This window comes from Anolis sagrei, chromosome 2 (assembly GCF_037176765.1).
Source record: "Anolis sagrei isolate rAnoSag1 chromosome 2, rAnoSag1.mat, whole genome shotgun sequence".
In the NCBI taxonomy this organism is placed as follows: Eukaryota; Metazoa; Chordata; class Lepidosauria; order Squamata; family Dactyloidae; genus Anolis; species Anolis sagrei.
In genome coordinates, this window is record NC_090022.1 from 76,656,903 (window position 1) to 76,679,025 (window position 22,123).

The 22,123-nt window shown below is 41.9% G+C and overlaps 1 protein-coding gene across 1 annotated transcript; it reads right to left on the minus strand.

Annotated features, from left to right (window-relative positions):
- Positions 1 to 257: 257 nt before the first annotated feature.
- F12 (coagulation factor XII) lies at positions 258 to 21,511 on the minus strand. The gene is made up of 14 exons (XM_060765659.2): positions 21,369 to 21,511; positions 17,633 to 17,669; positions 16,046 to 16,145; positions 15,762 to 15,832; positions 14,888 to 14,995; positions 12,476 to 12,610; positions 11,201 to 11,305; positions 8,636 to 8,807; positions 7,544 to 7,644; positions 7,169 to 7,457; positions 6,235 to 6,371; positions 4,891 to 5,037; positions 3,017 to 3,165; positions 258 to 588 (listed from the first exon to the last, which is right to left on the minus strand). Exons 1-14 carry the CDS (start codon positions 21,435 to 21,437, stop codon positions 433 to 435), a joined length of 1,776 nt encoding a protein of 591 aa, XP_060621642.2. The 5' UTR covers positions 21,438 to 21,511; the 3' UTR covers positions 258 to 432.
- Positions 21,512 to 22,123: the final 612 nt, after the last annotated feature.

Genomic DNA, 22,123 nt, shown 5'->3' on the forward strand with positions numbered 1-22,123 from the left:
TCAATATCTCAGCAGCTTCCTATCACACAGGGGGCATAATTGGAACATTGAGCTTTTGGGAGCCTATTCATAGTTTCCCCTCATGAATGAAAAGGTATAGCCATGCAATGTAGGGAAAGTTAGAATGCCATTAGTATGCTACAACACTGTGCTATAAGCAACACAACACAATCACACACTGTCAGAGAGTCGCAAATGATAATGTCCGGAGACTCACCATAATCTGGAAGGGACTTGAAGACACACAACAAAAAACCTTGATGGATCTGGTTTGTTTATTACTTAGTTTGGGTTCTGCAGTTATCAGTAGTGTGTCTTACTTTATTTAGATCTATGCCACACCAATAAGAAATAATCAATAACCGCTGGAGAAAATAAGATGCCAGCACAGATGTTGGGCTTGACTGAAGTGGAATGATACCCTCGCGACTGCTAATGCATGTTACTTTGAATCCAGTCGAGGTAGTCAGCAACATTGGTGTAGACCCCAGGCTTATTCTCCTGTGCGCAGCCTGTCCCCCAACTGACAATGCCACGGATTGTGGCTCCGCTCTGTCCTTCACACACCAGGGGCCCGCCAGAATCTCCCTGAAACATGAGGGGAAGGGGAGAAAGTGTTCACAAATGTTTAAAGGTGCCAAATCCTTCTACACCTACATCTGTTACAGAACTCAACAGCTCTCTTGCTCATCCTTCAGTATTGTTATCTGTATTGTTACAAGAAGTAAGTCTCTATGTGCTCTCTGTGACTCCAGCTACTTTCCTATTGACACAGTCCTTCCTCAAAGCTATTATCGAGACTCTTTTGTTGTTCTCTCTCTCTCTCTTGCCTGGCATCCCACTTTCTCTCACTTTCCCCCAACAGTCTGAGGGACCATGAACTGCATACTTTCTTCCACAAGTTAGTTATTCAATCATTCCAGAATGTTTTTTTTTAAGATAACATTATATTAAGGGTGTTGGAAATTACAACCTTGAGCCCTTCCAAAAAAGCCCTATATCACATAATATCAAGGCAGAAAATCCCACATTATCTGAGTGTGGACTCAGATAACCCAGTTCAAAGCAGATATTGTGGGATTTTCTGCTTTGATATTCTGGGATATAGGGTTGTGTGGAAGGGCCCCCACTTCAAGCCTCTTCTAGTAATTTGTTTCTCTATAATCCTGTTGCTTACTTATTGTATGTATGTTCTGATATGCAGCTTTCTTTCCTTGCTCTACGTTTTCCTGAGAAGTTGTGGGAGGGGCTGCAGACTATGTGATCTGCTCTGAGAAAAGCACAGAACAAAGTCTTCTTTAGACTTTGGGACTGCTCAGATCGCAGACTTGGAAACATTTGCCTGCTGTTTATTGTAAGAGAGAGATATTCTTACCAGATTGCACAGAAACTATCTCAAGCATGTCTGTTACTAACTAATAAATTGTGTACCTATGTGTGCTGAACTCATGAAGGTCGTGAGTAAACCCAATATGTTTGGGTTTTTTTTTTACCAAAGTCTACTTTATTTTGTAAAATAAAACAAGTTGTTTTATGGGAGAGTAGATATATTTTGGGGCACTGAAAAACACTTCTGAAGAACTGCTATTTTTATGCACTGGCATATTCTCTGTTTTCCTAACAGATCAGAGACAACAGATTGTTCAGTCTAACAACTGAAGTCAACTGCCTTGCATAATTACATTTGGTTGTAAACCATTTGAGAAGCTTCTGCTCAAATAGGTTTTTGACTCTTCTTTAAAAGGTTATGATCTCTAAAAGGTTATGCTTCTCTTTTAAAAGGGTTTGAAAAGATGTTGGGTTTAAAAAAACAAACAAACAAAACCCCTCTAGGAACCTACCAGCAAGTTTGGTCAATGCCAAAGGGCTCATATTGATGGACTTCAAGTTTCTTTCTAATATATATAAAGGCGGTATTAAAAGTCTAAAGGCAATCTACATCTGCTGTAAATAATGCCCCATGATTCGTGCATGAAGAAGAAATTTATGGGAGAAGGAAAGGTAAGAAGGAACATGGTATGAGTGGCATGTGTACGTGTATAATTCCCGTGAATGTCAGAATCCTATACCTTTATACAACAGTGTTTTGAATTTCTTTCATTTGTGGGTTTTGTTGAAACAGTCATGGAACAGGTGAACCAGGGAACAGTTTCCCAGACACCCTAACATGAGTATATATAGTGAAAGGTAGTTTGGTTGCATGACTGAAGCAAGTTATTTTTCTATTTGGGGCTGGCTCTACACTGTAGAATTAATACAGTTTGACACCACTTTAACTACTATGCCTCAATGCCATTAAATCCTGGAAGTTGTAGTTTGGTGAGGCACTAATACTTTTTGATAGAGAAGGCTGAAGCCCTAATGAAACAATAACTTCTATGATTCCATAGCACTGAGCCATAGCTGCTAAAGTGGTGTTGAACTGCATTAATTTTACAGTGTAAATACACCCTCAGACAAAGAAGCTGCCTTCTACTCCATGAGAAAATCCAACTAGACCCGCAACCAAAGCTTTCTTCAAAGTATCATCCATTGCATCTAAGGCAGCAGGCCAGATTAGGAGTGGAGAGCATGGCCAGCTGTGTGATGCACAACCCATTCCTCCGAGACTTTGGTTGACCTTACTCTGTCTGATGGTTGGGCCAGCTATATTTGTTTGGGATTATGATAGGATTGAGCTTCACTGAAAGAAGCGTGTCAGTAGAGAAACTATAAATGGCTTATTGCTTGAAGTTTATTGTGGGGCATCTAGTGCCGAAAGCAGGGTTTAAACATGTAGTTAAATGGCAGTTTCTATTAAAATCTCTTAGACCCCTTCAACACAGCTGTATAACTAGATTATATGGCAGTGTGGACTCAGATAATCCAGTTCAAATCAGATATTCTGGATTATCTGCCTTGATATTCTGAATTATATGGTTGTGTGGAAGGGCCCTTAGTTTAAGTGCCTGTCCTTATTATGACCCCGGGCTTCCTCAAATCTCCCTGTGCTCCCTTTACTCCAAATTGGGCTCACCTGACAAGCATCAGCTCTTCCATCCAGGTATCCAGCACAAAGCATGCCTTGTGTGATGCGATTCCCGTGTATTTGCTGGGAACAGCACTGTTCATAAGGAATGATGGGAATATCCGCCTCCTGGAGGAACAAGGAGAGTTTGTCGGCTCCTGTCAGGGAAGAACAGAGTCTTGTTTAACTGAACAGAAAACACTTGTGACTGAGGGCCCTTTCACACAGCCCTATAGCCTAGAATATCAAGGCAGAAAATCCCACAATATCTGCTTTGAACTGCATTTTTTGAGTCCATGCTGCCATATATTCCAGTTCAAAGCAGAGAATGTGGGATTTTCTGCCTTGATATTCTGAGTTATATGGCTGCGTGGAAGGGCCCTGGATATTAAAGGGGATCAGGACCAGTTGAGAATCAAGCTGGGAAGAAATGCATCTCAGGGCTCTTCCACACAGCCATATAACCCAAAATATCAAGGCAGATAATCCACAATATTTCCTTTGAACCGAGTTATATGTATGAGTCCACACTGCCATATATTCCAGTTCAAAGCAGAAAATGTGGGATTTTATTCAGCTGTGTGGAAGGGGCCTCAGAGGTAAGGGAAGTTATTTTTTGAGCTGCAAGTCACAGAAATGGCTAGTTACCATGGACATTGGACGTTCTGGGAGCTATAATCCAAAAAAAGAGGAGAGATTGCAAAACTCTAACTTCTGATATGATGGCTTACACCTTTTATCTATATTTCTTGACAACAGAAACAACCTGAGAGATCATAACCTGCAAATCTACTACAAATATGGAACAGTTTATCAAACTGTTGTTGCCAAGGCTGTTAGTGAAATCATCTTTGCTTTCTATAGTCAAGTTGAAGAAAAATACAAACAAACTGTAATTAGAATTTGGTCATTTGTTTTGCCTCACCCAAAACAAAGGTTATGCATTATCTCCAGCATCAAAAGCAGTATGCTTCTGCATAGCAGGTGTTGAAGAACATAGGCAGCAGTACGTTGTTTCACTCATATACAGTAGAGTCTCGCTTATCCAACATAAGCAGTCCAGCCAAATATTGGATAAGCAAAAATGTTGGATAATAAGGAGGGATTAAGGAAAAGCCTATTAAAAGTCAAATTACATTATGATTTTACAAATTAAGCACCAAAACATCATGTTTTACAACAAATTCACAGAAAAAGCAGTTCAATACATGGTAAAGTTATATAGTAATTACTGTATTTACAAATTTAGCACCAAAACATTACAATGTATTGAAACAGCTGTGGATCTGGGCAGGAGGCAGACTGCATTGGATAATACAGAACTTTGGATGAGCGAAGGTTGGATAAGAGAGACTCTACTGTACAACTTGGAAATGTTTGGGGATGCTACTTGGAGTTGCAGGACAAACAAGTGAATTGAGTCCCCCCAGGGGTGAGAAAAGCAGTATAGAAATATAATTGTTAATTATTATTATTATTATTATTATTTTCCAGGGTCTGAACTCATGTGCTGCTTGTAGGCTTTGCACTGAGACATCTGTTTTGCTCTCTGTTAAGATTAATAAAATCATAGAGTTGGAAAAGACCATAAAGGCCATCCAGTCCAACCCTTTTCCATGCAAGAAGACACAATCAAAGCTGACTGCTGGACTAAATTAACATTTGATTTGATCCAGTAGTGCGTTTCTTACATTCTCGGTGGATAGCTTGGAAATGTCTGAAAGGAGAAGGACAGGGAAGAATATGAATCAGTCCAATCATTCTCAAGTCTGAAGTGCATATAAAATAGAAATGTGTCCGGTTGACCAGGATGGATCTTCATGGGGAAAAACCAGCAGGATAAGTCCTATCTTCATGCCTGTTTTTGACTTCTTCCTTCTTACCTTCATACATATGTCCCCATCCTGCGATCTGGCACTGCTTGCTGGTGTCATATGTTGATTTCATGGAACTGGGCAGGCAGATGGGGGAAATGGAGTGTGAAAACTCAGCACAGCGGCCTGGTATCCTTTCCTTCAGTTGCACCAATGCTAGAGAATTTAAAAGGCAACAGTCATCAGTTAACCACAGTTTTAAGGATGGGAGACAGGTGGAATGGGGCAAATGAAACCAAGCTTCTCCTCTGCACTGGGAAAAGAGATTCGGAGCCCTTCCACACAGCCATATGACCCAGAATATCAAAGCAGAAAATCCCACAATATCTGCTTTGAACTGGTTTATCTGAGTCCCCACTGCCATATATTCCAGTTCAAAGCAGATAATGTGGGATTTTATTCAGCTGTGTGGAAGAGACCTCTGACTACAGTGGAAAATATCAATAGATGTTTAGTTGAGTCTGCAGTGAGAAAGAATTTAGTCACATTTTATCAATTTTTGCAAAAATGCTTCCTATTAGGGATGGAAAGAACTTGTGACTTAAAAAAAATCAAAATATTAGATAAATTCAAAAGAAGTGATTTGTTCAGTGCAAATCCGGGGTTTTGTAAGCTTGACTTTTAAAAATTTGGCTTTGAATCACTGAATATTCAAACATAAAAAATGAGGGCTAGGCAACTACATCAGTCGTGTCATTGGGAGTCACCGGACTCCAGAAGAATCCCAAAAACAAAGAGCAATACAGTCTATGGGGCCCTACAACCCATTTTAAAAGTGAATTACAGTAGAGGCAATTCACTGTTTTGTTTTATTTATTTATTTATTTATTTATTTATTTATCAAACAGTTGTTGTCTTGGGCCATACAAGTGAAATCTGGAGAGGTCAAGAGTCACAAAAGCACCCTTCTGGATTGTATGTGACCTCAAGGCCACATTTTGCTTACTCCTGAGGTAAACACTGATTTAATGTTTGGTATTTGCTCTGAGAAGACCCATATTTTAACACCTATTAAGTGTTAAAGATTTACTCCTTGCAGAGAATAATTCTGTGTAACTTGCCCAAGGTTACCTTGTAATTTCTGTGGCTGACCTGGGATCTAAATCCTGGCCCCCAGAATCCTAATCCAATGCTCAAACCACTACACCATGCTGATTAACACGAGGTTTTAAACAAAACTGAATGTGGGAGGAGAAGCTGAAGCTGAGAAAATGTCTTATCCCTGGACAACATGGGTGAAGGGAAATTGATGCTTTGTGAACATTCAAGGTGCAAGAAGGACTGCCTACCTTTTGTGGTGACTGAGTGTGCAAACAGTATGCATATGCAAGACATACTAGAAGAGACTCTCACCAATGTCATGTTGCTTGGTGAGCATAGAATAATGTTCATGCAGTCGATAACTGTGGACATGGAGCTTCACAGACCCTGCAGTACTCCTGTTGTAGAGGGTCTGACCCAACACCACTGAAATCTTGGACACATCTGGCCTATAGTAGAAACGTTGTAGTCAGCAGTGTCTTTCTTGATTCAGAAACAAATTATTTAAAGCAGGAGTGGAGAGATAGCCCACCAAGTATTATCAGACTGCAGCTCCCTGAAATGCTAGCCAGGATGGGTCACAGTAAGGAATGGTGGGAACTGAAGACCAAACCATCTGGAAGGCAAAAAAATTCTCCACCCCTACTTTTGACTCAGCAGCTTTCTTCACATGTTCACTACCTGTGGTACCCCAGTACAACACACAAGGGAACATGCTAGTCTCATGGCCACCATAATCTTTCTAAAGAAGAGAGCTTCATATATCAACAAAAGCTCCCCTTGTCACATATATTTTCCAAAGTGAAGACTTTCACCTCCAGCTAGTCACCTTCCTAGAAAGACAGAAGGTAACAAGACCCCTCCCCCTTAAACTATCCTGAAATCAGCTCTTTTTTCAACTGCTGCTTTTCGAGTCCCCAATAAGTGATCTTGTTATGCTCAGCAGATATTTTGTGAGAGTGTTTTTAGACACAGGACTCTTCACACTAGCAATTAGAAAGCAGTTCTCCTGCTTTTCCTTTTCTTAATGGGTGTTCCAGGCATGAAAAAAAGATGGAAGCAGTAGTGGGAAAATGAGGGAGGGTTCTGAGTAGAGACACTGTTCAAAATCCCCCAAAAATCAGTGAATGAGGCATGACAAAGCCCTGTTTGGAAGAGCTTCATATGTCAGTGGAAGCTCCCGCTGGAACACTGATTTTCCTAAGTGAAGACTCACTTCCGACACTGGAACTGCCCGTACACCTACCTGAAGTCCAGACAATGTGCAGCAGTCAGGATCCAGCAGGAGGCAATAAGGCTTCCCCCACAGAATTGATCCCCAATGTACAAGGCAGCTAGGTAGGGGTGAGAACCAGAAAGTGCCACCATGCCCCCCACAATACGTTTGCGAGAAGAGGTGGTTTTTGTATAGCGCTGCCCACAAAGTGGAGTGATGGTGGTTGATTCAGACAGGATACTACTGTAGCCGAGGGTCTGGTTTGAGGACATCTGCTCTGCCTCTGTTAGTTCTTTTTCTTGCTGTTGAACCATGCTACCTAGAAAGAAAATGGTTTGGGCCATTCATTTGTGGGGCTGCGCCACAAGGCAACCCCTTCCAGTTAGTGAGAAAGGCACACCTTACCTGCTGTTGGGGAGAGACAGTGAGTGACATTGCAGAATTCCCAGATGAGTTGCATGTTGTGCAGCACATAACACCATGGCTGGGTGTCATTATCCGGATTCCTACACATGAACAACATACAGTCCAGAACTTGTGAAGGTTAGATGTTGGTGCCATACCTCCCAGCATCCCCAAGACAGCACTCAATAAAGTCAAGACTCAGCAAGTAAAGTACTTAGCAGCCTTGCCTCCCTTCTACAGTCATTTCAGTTTCCTCTCCACTGCATTCTTGGATGCAATTGTGTGGCTTTTCTCATGCCCAGGATGCTCTGGACTACTTGGTCCCCAAATACTACCAACACCCACCTGTGCCCTGTATCTTATTAGTTTATTCTTAACTGATTCACAGAAGAAGCTGGAGACAATTTATATGATACTAAAAAATATTAGTTTTGAAAACCCTAATGTATCTTGGCTCTTGTGTATTCTCAACAAAGTGTTGTTGAAGGCTTTCAGGGCCAGAATCACTGGGTTGCTGTGAGTTTTCCAGACTGTACGGCCATGTTCCAGAAGCATTCTCTCCTGATATTGAAGCTGCAATGCTAATCAAGGTAGACAATTGCAACATTTACACTTGCCTCCAGCAGACAAGAGTTCTTTCTCCTGCCCTGGACATTCCACAGAAATATAAACTCCACTTGCCTAGTTTCCAACAGACCTCACAACCTCTGAGGATGCCTGCCATAGATGCAGGCAAAATGTCAGGAGAGAATGCTTCTGAGACATAACCACACAGCCCGGAATACTCACAGCAACCTCGTCTCAAGACTTTGTTCAGTGAGGAATTTTCAATTAAACCTCTGATATTACTGGATCAGCAACTCTCAAACAATTCATTGGACAAGAAAGTCCCTGCAAATGACCTTGAGGATGCAAAAAGATCGAAACACTGCAGACTCTTTTTACTAATAAAATAACCACCTTTAGAGCATTTGCATATCTCCAGTTTCTCCTGTGGATTTCATTGGATACTTGTCAGTTTGTTTCCTTTGTTTTCGCTTCTTCAAAGGGCCCATGGGCCCATTCGCCCATCACCATGAAACTGCAGCTCACCTGCAGAAGGGATGCGCTCCCAGGCCCAGGCTGGCAGCATTGTCCGTATTGATGGAGAACTCAGAATCCAGGAAGGGAGAGTCCCAGGGCACACAATGTGCCCCTGAGACCCCGTTCCGGACTGTTCCTCGATACAGATGCCCATTTCCACTGTAGCATGTCTGGTTGTGGTCTAGTGGGGAAAAAGATCGGGGCAGCCTCTTAAATGTCTATGAACAAGAAGGACTTTCTTTTTGGCATCTTTTTATCAAAATCATGTAGAGTACACAGCCACTCTTCCTCACTATTTCAAAGCGTGAAAAGCCTTTTCTGCCTTCACACTGAGTTGTTGAATAACTTCAAAACCCAAGGAGAAAAACAACACCCACATTCCTCAAATGCCACATTCAAGATTTGACTAGATTGGCAACTTAATGTTACTTTAAGACTGGCAATGGGACAGTTTCTTCTCTTGAAAATTAGGGAACCCAGGGCAGTCCACATGGGCAGAAGCAGAGGAAGCCATCTCTGTCAATTGTAGAGGCAGCCCTGGATTTGTTCTCTGTCAGAATGTCTTGGTGGAAAAATGGTGCTGTGAAGAGACTGGCTGGCTGACTCTTTCTACAGGTTATTTTTCTGAAATTTTGTTCTTCTTTACACATAGAGTCTATCCCTATTCAGACATTCATAATAAATGAGTGAAGAGAGGCAGCATGTATGGAGAGCAGCAGCCTGAAAGAACAGCCTCCTCAATAATAATAATAATAATAATAATAATAATAATAATAATAATAATATGTATACCCTTCTATCATCTCTCCAGAGGGACTCTGGGTGGCTTACAAAAGCACTCAAGGTGCAAACACATAAAATACAACAAATGCATTATCAGTATCACAATAACAACCACATAAAATCATAAAATCTCACTAGTTAAAAATCAATAAAAATGCAACAGTAGCTGTAGATATAAACAAATTGCAATCAATATCACTCTATGCATGGACGCTCTCCAAACAGCTGGGAACCATGGTTCTTCAGGGCTCTAAATGACAGAAAGAAGCTTCATTCATGGCAGAGGTTTTCTTCTTCAGACGGTCACGCTTCAGGTGAAGAGACTGAAGACCAAAGGTGTGGATCAAACCATTCCCCCTCCTCACACATTCATTGTAAGTAAGGCCACGATTATTCATGTATCTCTGATTCCTGTTGAACAATTCCCAGATCTTTAACACATGTTTCTCCATGTGCCCATTCTCGCAGGAAAGATCAGGCATGTGCCTATTATTTTGCCTCATGTCTGGCTTTAATTTGGGCCTATTTATCCTTACCACCTTGTTATGGATTAGTTTTAAACTGATGAATACACTCTGTTGTGGCTAAAATAGAGTTACTCTCCTTTTCTTATAACGAATGACTCTCGATCTTTCATAGAATTATAGAATGATAGAGTTGGAAGAGACCTCGTGGGCCATCCAGTCCAACCCCCTGCCAAGAATCAGGAAAACTGCATTCTTTGTGTCAGAATTTACCTCATCCTTAAAAATACACCAAAAAACCCCCACAAAAATTGTGTGCTGTGTACATTTTCAATCCCTTCCCCTCTTTTTGGTTTATCCAAAACACACTGCACCTTTGGTTTTGCTGGATGCTTTTTCAATCCTGCAGAATGGGAATCTGCACTGCCTGCCCCCTCCCTGTTTATTCTGTTATGATTTGCATTATTATAGTGAGTTCTTGATATCTGCTGGGGGTTGATTCAATGACCTCCAGTTGATCCTAAAGTCTGTGAATGCTCAAGTCCCAATATATATAATGGCATAGTAAAATGGTTTCCCTTACATAAAACAGCAAACTTAAGGTTCATTTTACATATATTTTTGAAAATATTTTCAGTCTGTTGGTGGCTGAATCCATGGATGCAGAATCCATAGTTACAAAGGGTTGATTGTATTAATGTCTATAGTGCATTTATTGTGTAATGTGTATCTCAGTCCTCTAATGGCTTATGGGCATAGCACCCTCATGTAGAACATTACTGCAAGCTGGTTCTACAGATCGGAAATGGATTCTGAGAGGAGTCTGCTCAGAAACCTCAAAGGGGCCGAGTACCTGGCAGTTGTCTGAACACATATCTCCTGGGTCTATGTCCATCAAGCCACAGAGGTCTTGGTCATTATATCCCATATGAAATGAGGCAACCACCTTGGTCACCCCATTTCTAAGGGGAAATAAACATCAGAATGTGCAAACAGGGTATCCAACAATCCAAGGACTTCTGGTGTGGATTTCTATCCTTTCTCTAATAATTCCTAATAGACACAATCAACAAAACCATGGTCCTATGTCTGTAAGTTCTGTTGATAATACTTGACTTTACAACTGTTGACAAAGCAGATCTTAAAGATTATTTGGAAAGTAGATAACATTTTGGTTTCTTATGATGTTTTGACATAAATATAAACAAAATAACTGTTCCTAGTGCACACATCATTCCCCATATTTCACCTGGACATTGAGTCTCACTGTTCACTCTTTAATACAGCTATAGAGTAAATGGAAATGAGTTAATTTCTACACACATACCTATGTCACACAGTGGTCCAGAAAACCCTTCAGGACAGCCACAGACCCAGCTTGACTTCAACTCTAGGCAGAAACCTCCATTCAAACAATGGTTTGTTGCGCAGTCTGTGAGTCAGAGAAAACAGTACAGATCACTGGACTTATATGTGAGCTTGGAAAATATACTTTCTGAAAAATAATGAAATCTGAAATAATGGAATCTGCAGTAGGAGTTTCTGGGAGCTGTGATTTCAAAAATTACCTTCTCCAAACTTCACCTATACCAGAATAGAGCATTTGACCCTCGAAGCCCAGTAGGGTTCGTTCTCACTCACTAGCAGGGCCTCTCCTGGATCTTTAGGTACAGATCTTTTACAGCAGCTGCCATCTGATTATATTTGCTTATGATGCCAGGGGCTGAATCTGCAGACTCTCCAAGTGTATGGATCTGCAGGCATTGTCCTTATTGTCCTCTGGCATCCCACTCGTTCAGCTGCTATTAACATATCATAGTTTATGTCTTTTTTTCCTTCCCATTTTCCCCTTTATCCTTTGCTTGCCTTCGTTGCTAAGAACTGGATGCAAAGTGCAAATGTAGTTTGCACTCAATTAACAGCATGGGGAGAGACCCTGGGATATACAGCAGTGTAGTACCAGCCTTATAGGTCTTTCATTCATATCCATAGATTATAAATAAAAGCCAATTGATGACAAATAACAACAACAAACTTTAGTAGGTTGTGCAAAAGTTCTGAATAAATGCCCAGAACAAATTTATCACTTCACTGACATGAAACATGTCCATGGAGGGAACCAAATGTACACAATTTTAAATTTCCAATCGAATTGGAACCAAATTTTCCTAAAAGGGAAAACCTCTTCCAGGAGATAGAAGTTGGAACAGGGAAATGATAGCTTTCCACAAAAGGGATTAAGTTACTTTCATTTACATTTTCCTCCAGATCACACTTTTCTTTTCTTAAAAAAAAGTTTTGGTGCATGTATTTGTAATGTATGCAGGTCATAACTTGGGAATAAAGAAAAACATATACAATGCAGCAGATATTCAGTTACTGAGATCTGTGCCATCTGACTGTGACATGTGTGTGAATTGAAACCTGCATTGTGGCAGGGTCAAGGGAGGCTAACTGCTTCAAAAGAAGCACAGGACATCCTTGTGGTCACCTTATCTGATTTGAAAGCATCATGCTTGATTTTACTTTGCCCAACCATTCATAGATTGATCACTCTCCCCTTTGTTTTAGAAGCTGTAAGCTGTTTCTGTCCCGCTCTGACCCTTTCCATGAACAGGCCTGCAGGCAATGTCCTTCCCAAAGCAATGGCACTCTTCCAGTCCAGCAGGTTGATGATACCGCAGCCAGGTGTCCTTCATGCCAATGTGTGGAGGTCTTCGTGCGCCAAAGCAGCTTTCTGCAAAACAAGGTTAGGGGGTGATCCCAGCTTCCTGCCACAAAGATATGGGCCATAGGACCCAATGTTTATAGTCCTTGATTATAGGAAGTTCCTTAGCACTAATTAGGAGGGCACGTCAACTCTGCCCAGCCTTAAAAATTGCACAGTTGGAATACAGCACAACTCCCCAAGGCAATGTCGTGCGCCTTGTTGTGCAATATGTATAAGCATCTGAATGGTTCAACATTGAAGAAGGGAGAATGAAGCAGAACATGCCTTAAATGCTAAGCCCTAAAGTAATGCACCTTAACTGGGAAAACAACTATGATATTTCTCCTCTGATTTGCTACATTCTAGCCAAGGCTGTTCATCTCCTGACCTGCTCTCTGCCATCACTCTTTCTCTCTCACACACACACTCCCCCCGCCCCCCTCCCCCAGAAACATGCTCTCTGAACTCTCTGGACTCCCCTGACCTGCCTGCCAACTCTGATTCTGTGTTGGCAGCAGAAAAAGAGGCGGGGTGGCAGAAGAGGAGAACTCTTGCTGGAGATCAAGCGGATTAAAAGGATGAGAAGGAATTGCTCAATAGGAATAGGCAGGCAGATCAAGAAAGAAGGGGAATGTAGGCTGAGTCCACAAACTTCAGGGAGCAAGTGACTTTAAAAGACAACCCAGAAAGGGCAATGGGGAGGGGACTGAAGAGGAGTAGTCTTAGCAGGGGTGAAGCGAAATAACTGGAATAGGCAGGCAGGTCAAAAAAGAAGGGGAAAGAATGGCAGACTCGGAGCCTAGGAAGTCCATTGTTTGGTAGACCTTTATACTAGAGCAGGGGTCCTCAAACTTTTCAAGAAGAGGGCCAGGTCACAGTCCCTCAAACTGTTGGAGGGCCAGATTATAATTTGAAAGAAACCATGAATGAATTCCTATGCACACTGCACATATCTTATTTGTAGTGCAAAAAACACTTAAAAACAATAAAATAATTAAAATGAAGAACAATTTTAGCAAATATAAACTTATTAGTATTTCAATGGGAAGTGTGGGCCTGCTTTTGGCTGATGAGATAGGATTGTTGTTATTGCTGTGTGCTTTAAAGTCATTTCAGACTTAGGTTGATCCTGAGTGAGGGCCGGGTAAATGACTTTGGAGGGCCGTATTCAGCCCCCGGGCCTTAGTTTGAGGACCCCTATACTAGAGGGTGAAATGCTGCATGCCTTGGACTTTCTATCAAACAAGACTATCAAACTAGCTCCCAAACTCCAGTACACAATGCACCTTTGATTCTGAATTTCTGGTATCTAATCCATGCATTCTTGTGTTGTCTTGTCCCTCTTTCTCAAAAAAGTTGTGCACAATTACTCTATGCAGCTTTAGGGCCAGGGCTTTAGCACAGCTGATAAATCAACAGCAATGATAAGATCTACCAACCAAAAGGTTGCAAGTTTGAAGCCCGAGTAAGCGTGAGCACCTGATTGTCAGCCCTGCTCACTGTTTCCCTAAGCAGTTCGAAAACAGCTTACAGCTATGATTAGAGAAAAGAGAAATTAGGTACCACTAATGCGGGGGGGGGGGGGGGGGCGTATTTTACGACACCATAAAGAAAAAGATCAAAGAATGCTGGTAACCAAAAAAAAGGAGGAAGTCCTGATGGCTTTTCGTCATAGAGGATGGAGCGACAGCGCCCCCTGTGGCTGGCAACTTCCAAAGGCGCTGACAAGCTGGATGTTCAACTGGATGTCAACACAACACAATATACCACCTTTCTGTTGTTTGTCTTTGTCCCGTCCAAAAAACGGCATTGAATGTTTGCTGTGTATGTGTACTGTGATCCGCCCTGAGTTCCCTTCAAGGTAAGAAGAGCGGAATATAAATAAAGTGTTCTTCTTCTTGTTGTTCTTCAGAAAGTTCAACAGTTCTGAGTAAAACTGCTTGGTGTGGGTTTTTTCTTTTTGAAAATGCGCAACTTATAAATGTTGCAGTGAGTTTTCTATCCTTTTCAAGGAAGAAATGCCAAATTCCTTGACATCTCTTGGGAAGCAAGAAAATAAAGTCTCCATCTCTAATTCCTGGGGTTACCATAAATCAAAGTCAACGAGACAGCAAACAACCAGCCATTCATTAAAGCCCTGTTTTGCCACCTGAGGCACATGCCTTAGCTTGCCTAATGATAGCACCAGACAGTTCTTCCTTGGAGAAATGTACTTGCATGCTTAGGAGGACACATGTCCAAAACCAGGACAAGGCTGTGAGGGAGCCAGACAGGGTCTATAGCTCTGAGTGCAATATTCAGTACCTCTCTCACAGTTTCTTCCATGGAACCCAGGTCTACATATGCAGTGGAACCCAATTCGCCTGGCTTCACAGATACCACCATTCTCACATGGGTTGGGGTCACAGTGTCCTGCAAAAAGATGGCAAGAGTCAGGATGGAATCTCTTGGAGCATTTCACCAGCAGTTGAAATTATGTGTGTAATGAGGCCTTGTGCAATTAGTTCCTCATATGTCCACAGCAAAACAGTGTGTAGCTAGCCACAGCTCCAGTTCTGTCTGGAACATCCACCAGCTGCAATACCCACCTACCCCATTGCTGTCCTCACCTCTCTTGGCATAAGCGTACCCACAGCACTGTACTGTCTGCCGGCACTGTCCTGGATTTCAGGAAGAATGCAGGCACCAGAATAAGGAGTGGGCACCTTCTTGAGTTGGCCAAAAAAACCCCTGCCTCTTCTGTAGTTATAACAGTTTGAGATTTGTTTTCTAGAGAATCAGCATTGTGTAGTCTAAACTGGGTAATGGAAGCAGGAATTGTCTCCCTAATAAGAATTCTTTCTCCCCAAAAGTATTTTCTCTCCGTTTCCAAAGATCTAGCTTTTCAGGAACTTCAAAAACTCCAGTTGAGCATTTAGAAATACAGTTTAGGAATTCCAAGGAAAACAGGGAGGCAAAGTTAAGACATAAATAAATGGAACACATGAAATATAAGAGTTTTCAATTTTCAAGGTCTTGCTCTCTACAATGCTAGAAATTTGGGAGTTGAAAGAAAATTTAATTTTGCCTATATGTAGTATACCCTTGTCTCAACCACTGACATATACAGACTGGTGAGAACCTTCCTTTACTCTATCAGCACAATGATTGTTTGTATCAGATTCCACAGTTTGCTCACTTTGTGGCCTTTCCTCTTCCCCGCAGTACTTCCATTTACCGTCCCGGTCATAGTTCTCTGTGGTAGCACACCTGATAAGAAATCACAGAATGAATATATAGACAATGGACATTAGACAAAATGGAGAGCTGCAAATCATTACCTCTCCCCATTGCCTCAGCCTACAGATGTGTAAATGCCTGATGTGTGCCCTCTCCCTTCTCCCTGGGCACAAACATTTGGCATGCTTTGTAGCACCCACTCTTTGCCGGGCCCCAAATTCCATCTGGTAAAGAGGTGCTTACCAGTGCCGAGGATTGAATAAACTACCCGGGATGCAGGAGTAGTGCATTTGGCGTTGATAGCGAAAAGGGAAATGGCAGAGTTCCTCATTGGATGACGTATCTAGAAGACAAAATGAGGTGGATTTGCTGCTTCTATCATCATACACAACCCCATGGGGCTGTTTTTGTGACCTCATATAGCAGTGGTTCTCAACCTAGGGTCCCCAGATGTTTTTGGCCTACAACTCCCAGAAATCCCAGCCAGTTTACTAGTTGTTAGGATTTCTGGAAGTTGAAGGTTGCCAAAAACATCTGGGGACCCCAGGTTGAGAACCACTGTCATACAGGCTCAAAAACAGGAGATGCTGATGATATAGTATACATTTATCTGATGATATAGTATACATTTATCTACTCTTATCTACCTACACTTATATACATATTGAGCCCAAAATGTGGGGAAGTGGGACCAGAAAATGAATACATCCAGAGATTCTTGCTCCCCATCAGATTACTAGGGCTAAGTACTTTTGCTACAAGCTAGCCTACAGAAACCTAACTCAGAAAATGGGACCCATGAAAGATCATTCAGGCCATGACAATAAAGCAGGGGGGGGGGGGGGAGGGGGCAACTGCAGTGAGTCTGAGGCATGTTTGGGACCTTCTGAAGGTTGCACAGTTGCTCAACAACAACAACAACAACAAAATAAAACAAGACATTGCTAGAAAGCCATTTCTGGTTCAATAATAATAATAATAATAACTATATTTTTGTATCCTGCCTCCATCTCCCTGAAGGGATTCGGGGCGGCTTACATGGAGACAAGCCCAATCAACATAGTTAAAATATAACACACTAGAATTGATAAGACAACATCATAAAACAATATAAAACAAACAACATTATAACATAGCATAGAAACAACCATCGGGCAACCAACCAATGGGTAAACAGTTTTGTCTATCCCAGACAAAGAGGGTGACGTAGTTCACACACTCTTCCTAGTCACTTGCCACAAAGGTAGCCTTCATATGTCTTTTAACACAACAGAGACCTGACAGCCCGAAGCTCCTCAGAGCTGTGCTGCTGCCATCACCCACTTCTTGGTCAGTCCACTAATGGCATGAGAAAGCATGTTGTCCAGGGCCTTTCTAAATCTGGAGCTGGAAACCATTGCGAAAACCTGGTTTTATTTTAAAAGGACAGTCCTTTGTTTGACAAGCTTTTAAAGCGCAATCATCTAAAGATATGAAACCATACGAAGGGTAAGCAGCCAGGGCTTGAAGTTTCTTTTTAATAGTTGGCACCATGTCAGCGAACTGTGGAGGCAAACTGAGCTCACAGTTTTCCCAGCTAAAAAAGGGATGTGCCACATTCTGTTTAGATTATAACAATTATTCTATGTTTGCATTTAGACATATAAATGAAAAATCTATGTGCCCTTGTTTTCTTCTTGGGATCCGGGGGAGGTATTTTGGCAACACATAACTGACAATCCACTTCCTTTAGGGACCTAAAGAAGCCCCATTGGGATCCAGGTCACAGCAGTTCATCCTGTGGCTGAATATTCCTTGACCTGGAGAAGCACATTGTTGACTGATACTCACCGTCAGGCTCTTTCTTGGGTGGTCTGTGTGGGATACCCTGCCAAGAGAAAAAAACCCCTCAAGGAACAACAAATGATTGCTTTGCAGCACCGTGTGCCTTTTTTTGCAACACAACCTTTGACAGCACTTCCATTCCCACTCTCTAAAAACCAGCCTCCATCCTGAATTGAGGGTTTCCAGGGACACAGAGCAGTTTGAAGACTGCTGATGGGCTTGTGTTTCATTATGCTTCCATGGCATAAACAGCTCATCAAAGGCTCGTGAAACTTCAGCATGATTATCAATATGCATGTCTTTAAATGCTTTAAGCCTTTTAAAAATATATAAATTATTTATCACACTTCTTTCCCACCAGGTTTGAAAAATTCTAAATCATGAGGTGATTGCTATGAAGGGTGTAGCACTCTTTTAATATATTATACTATTTTTTATTTTTAAAAGGAGAGATCACTTGATGGGGGAAATTGGTTAATTCATTTTATGACTGCAACCAATCATTAACCTGACTACAACAAATCCAATTCTTTTGAAAGGTCCATTGATTCAATGTCTCTGTACTAGTTGGTACTAACAATTAATCAATTCCGTTTGCGTATGAAGAAAAACAGCTCTACAGCCCAAAGTGTACTTTCTTGGAAGGGCTTTGAATCTAAACTTCAGATAATGCACACTGCTACATATTATGCTGCACTATCCCTGAAATGGTGTAAATTTAGTTTGCCATTTGTCATGCCCTATGGTTTAAAGCGGGGTGGGAAACTGTGAGTGTAGGGGGCTATATTAATTCAAAAGGAGACAATGTAAGGCTGAACTGCCCCATTACACACATGTCTTTAAACAAAACTAAATTAAATCAAAATGCCTTTTTTGCCTTCAAATGACCTTTAGGGGGCATGGGAGGCATTCTTACCATACTTTGTGGTCTTTCTGGATCATTTTAGGACCAGGGGATGTCTCTTTTAACAACAGGAAGCAAACAGAAGTTACATGGTGTTTCAATTTTTTTCCATGGCCAATATAGATCTAGACAAGCCAAACATGTAGAGGAAATGCCTCCTCATGCCCCTTAGAGACATTTGGGAAATTTCACAAAATGGTTTTTTTTTTCTTCCTAGGGGTCCCATCAGGCCTCTAAATAACAATGCCCCTACTCTCACCCAGAGGGCATTTTGGAGCTTTTTTTAACTGGACCTCATCACACTAGAGAATGAATCCACTTTAAATCCGGTTGCTGCTCCTGCAGAATATGGGGTTTGTAGTTTAGGGAGGAGCCCTTAACAGCCTCACTAAACTACAAACCCCAGAATTCTGCAGGAGGCAGAAACCGGATTTAAAGTGGATTCATTCTCTATTGTAATGAAGTAGCCAGAATGCTGAATTTATTTTGCGAGTAAGGTTCAACACCTTGGAAAGTTCCTTTAAAAGTTTGGATTAAAGGCCAAGTACACCTCCACCACAACATAGACACCACTAGCTGCCATGAATGGGGGATGAGTATGAGAAGTTCTTGGGCCACCTATATAGCAAGTATGAGGGATGCTGGATAGGTAACTGGAGATAGCCTAAAAACTCTGAAGAGTTGTCAATGGAAAATTGGGTAAAAGGCAAATAGCATGCATACTAGAATTAACAAGATGACCTTTTCTCTCATAGGATGCTCACACATAATGCACAAAATGATGGGACTGAAAGCAGGGCCAGCCCAAGGCATGTTGTTGCCTGAAGGGAGAGACAAGATGGTTCTTCACCTCATTTCAAATACAGAATTCAACTGGACTGATGCACAGCCTCTATTGCACTGTGAGATACTAGACTAGCTGAGTGAGCACAGATTAGGCTGTATAGCACATGCAGATCTATCCTCTGACAGATAGGAATGGTCAGAGGACTCTGGGGGAAAGAGAGGCTCCTGCCACAGCTGCCCCCTCCTCATCTCAGCAACTGCCAGCTTCATTGTTGTTGTGTATCATCAACTCATTTCTGACTTATGTCAACCCTAAGGCAAATGTATCATAGGGTTTTCAAGGCACAATCTGTTCAGAGGGCTTAAACTTTTCATTTCTGAAAGGCTGAGAGAGTGTGACTTGCCCAAGGGCACCCAGTGAGTTTTCATGTCTGAATGGGGATTTGAATCATGTTCTTCAGAAACCCAGACTAACCACAAATGGACTCCTGGCTGTCTTCACAATACACAATGGCTTCTGGTAAGCATTGCAGGGTTTTTATTTTTAGCCTTCACTTGACTTTGTCCACTTTGGGCCAAGTTGAGAGATATTTTGGAGTTTAATGGAAACCCAGGGGTATCCTATAGCTCCAGGGCAGTCTGGACAGTGGGATCAGGTCCAATTCAGTCTGGTTTGCTATCCAGAATGAACCCAATACCAGTACTCTTTCACGCCTCTGCTGATGTCAGGACTCATGTGACCAGCAAGAAGGAGGGAGGTGAGAATCTCCCCTCCTCTCCGCTGGCTGCATGGACACCCCATTTTGACATCAGCAGAAGTGACTGTGATGGCCAGGAAATGCACTGAAAGACCTCTGTATGTGGGTTTGGATCTTCTGGCTAGTCATTAGCCTCAGCTTGTTTTCTCCTTCCTCATGTAAATAACAAATTAGATCCACCCTTTCTTCAGGAAATAATACCTCAGAATTGCTTTGTTTAATTCCACAAAATGAGAAAGCAATTTTATGTATAGTCAGAAATATTACCGCCCTCCTCCTCGTGATAATGTAGGCATGGGGAGGGAATAGGAATGCATTCTCTGCCACCAAGAATGCCAAAGACACTGTCCTACAGTGTTTCAATAGAAGTTTTGTACAGGAATTTAAAGAACAAAAGTACAAGTGAAGGAAACCTCCACTGGGTTCCAGGAAAGTGCACTTCTCTACCATGGCCATTTGGGTTCTCTGGAACTCTTAAGTGGCAAGCATATTTTCCCCAAAGCAGATCCCATCTGACCTTGAAAGCTAAGCAAAGTCAGTCCAGGTTAGTGGTGGTACTGATGGCTATATTTCAGAGGGGGAAACTGGCAAAACCAACACTGAGAATTGCCTAAGAAACCCTTTTTTAAAAATTTTACATTTCAGTGAGCAAGATGATTGGTTTTAGTAAAATATCTGAGCTTCAGAAGTCCCACCTACTTTATGTTAAAATTAAGTATGAACTCTTGTTCATTTCCAGTTTTAATACTCCTTCCATACATCAATCCATGCCGTCAATAGTAAATATACTTAATACAACAAATAATGACAGTTCCAAGTTGTACAATGGATATACATTGGTCAAAAGAAAACCCAAGAAACCCCTTTGAAATTCAATGGACCATCTTTGGGTGACATGAAGGTGTGCATGCAGCACACTCTATGTATTATGAAAAAATAGACTAGAGAGTTGTCTGAGAATCGGATGTCCTTGTTCCTAGACCTGTGCTTTGCTCCCTAGTGCTGAACACCTTATGCACAAATCAAAAATGTGGAGAAAGCACCTATCAGCATTGGAGAAAGGTTATGTTTGACTTCCATAACTGTCCCAACCTTCAACTTCTGTTCCATTCTTCCTACCTTATCAACCACTACATTCTCATGTCAGCTTCCTCTTTGGTGTCCACATAAAAGGCAAATGTCTCATCTCTTTGGCAGATATGCTTCACATCTCTAAGCAGGACCAGTCATGGAACAAGAGGGACTTAAGCAGAAAGACCATTAACACGTTGAATAAGTTATACTGGGATCTCACCAGGAATGATTCCCCTTGGCCAAGAAGCACGGCGAATGGCAGGAACAGCAGCAGAAGCAGGGATGTCATGGTGGTGGCCAGGCAAAGATAAAGTGGTGAGGTATACGTTCTGCTCCAGGCAAAGCAAACAGTCCCAGATCAATACAACTCAAAGCAAAGGTCTTTGGATAGGATTTAATCAGCAGAAGGGGGATTGCAGAACCAAGACAAATAGAGGTCCAAAGCCAGAAATAATCCTCACAGTGTCTCAGATGTTTCCTGTGCATCTATAGCACCTTTCCACTAGCACAAAACTATGTATCTAATGCAGAACATCTCATTGAGAATGTCAGCTGCAGTTTTTTTTGGCGGGGGGGGGGGGGTAAATATGTATTGTTCTAGCAGAGATAGAGCTTTTTTGTTGAGTTCCAGGGCCAGAGAAGCAGATGGCGGAAACAGAAGAATGGCCTGCCTCAGGGGAGCGTGCTTGCTCCATCCATGTTCAACATCTACACAAATGACCAGCCACTGCCAGAAGGGACAGAGAGTTTCATCTATGCTGATGATCGTGCCATTACTGCTCAAGCAGGGAGCTTTGAGATGGTAGAACAGAAGCTCTCCGAAGCTCTAGGCGCTCTTACTGCCTATTACAGGGAAAACCATCTGATCCCTAACCCATCTAAAACACAGACATGCGCCTTTCACCTTAAGAACAGACAAGCATCCCGAGCTCTGAGGATTACCTGGGAAGGAATCCCACTGGAGCATTGCAGCAC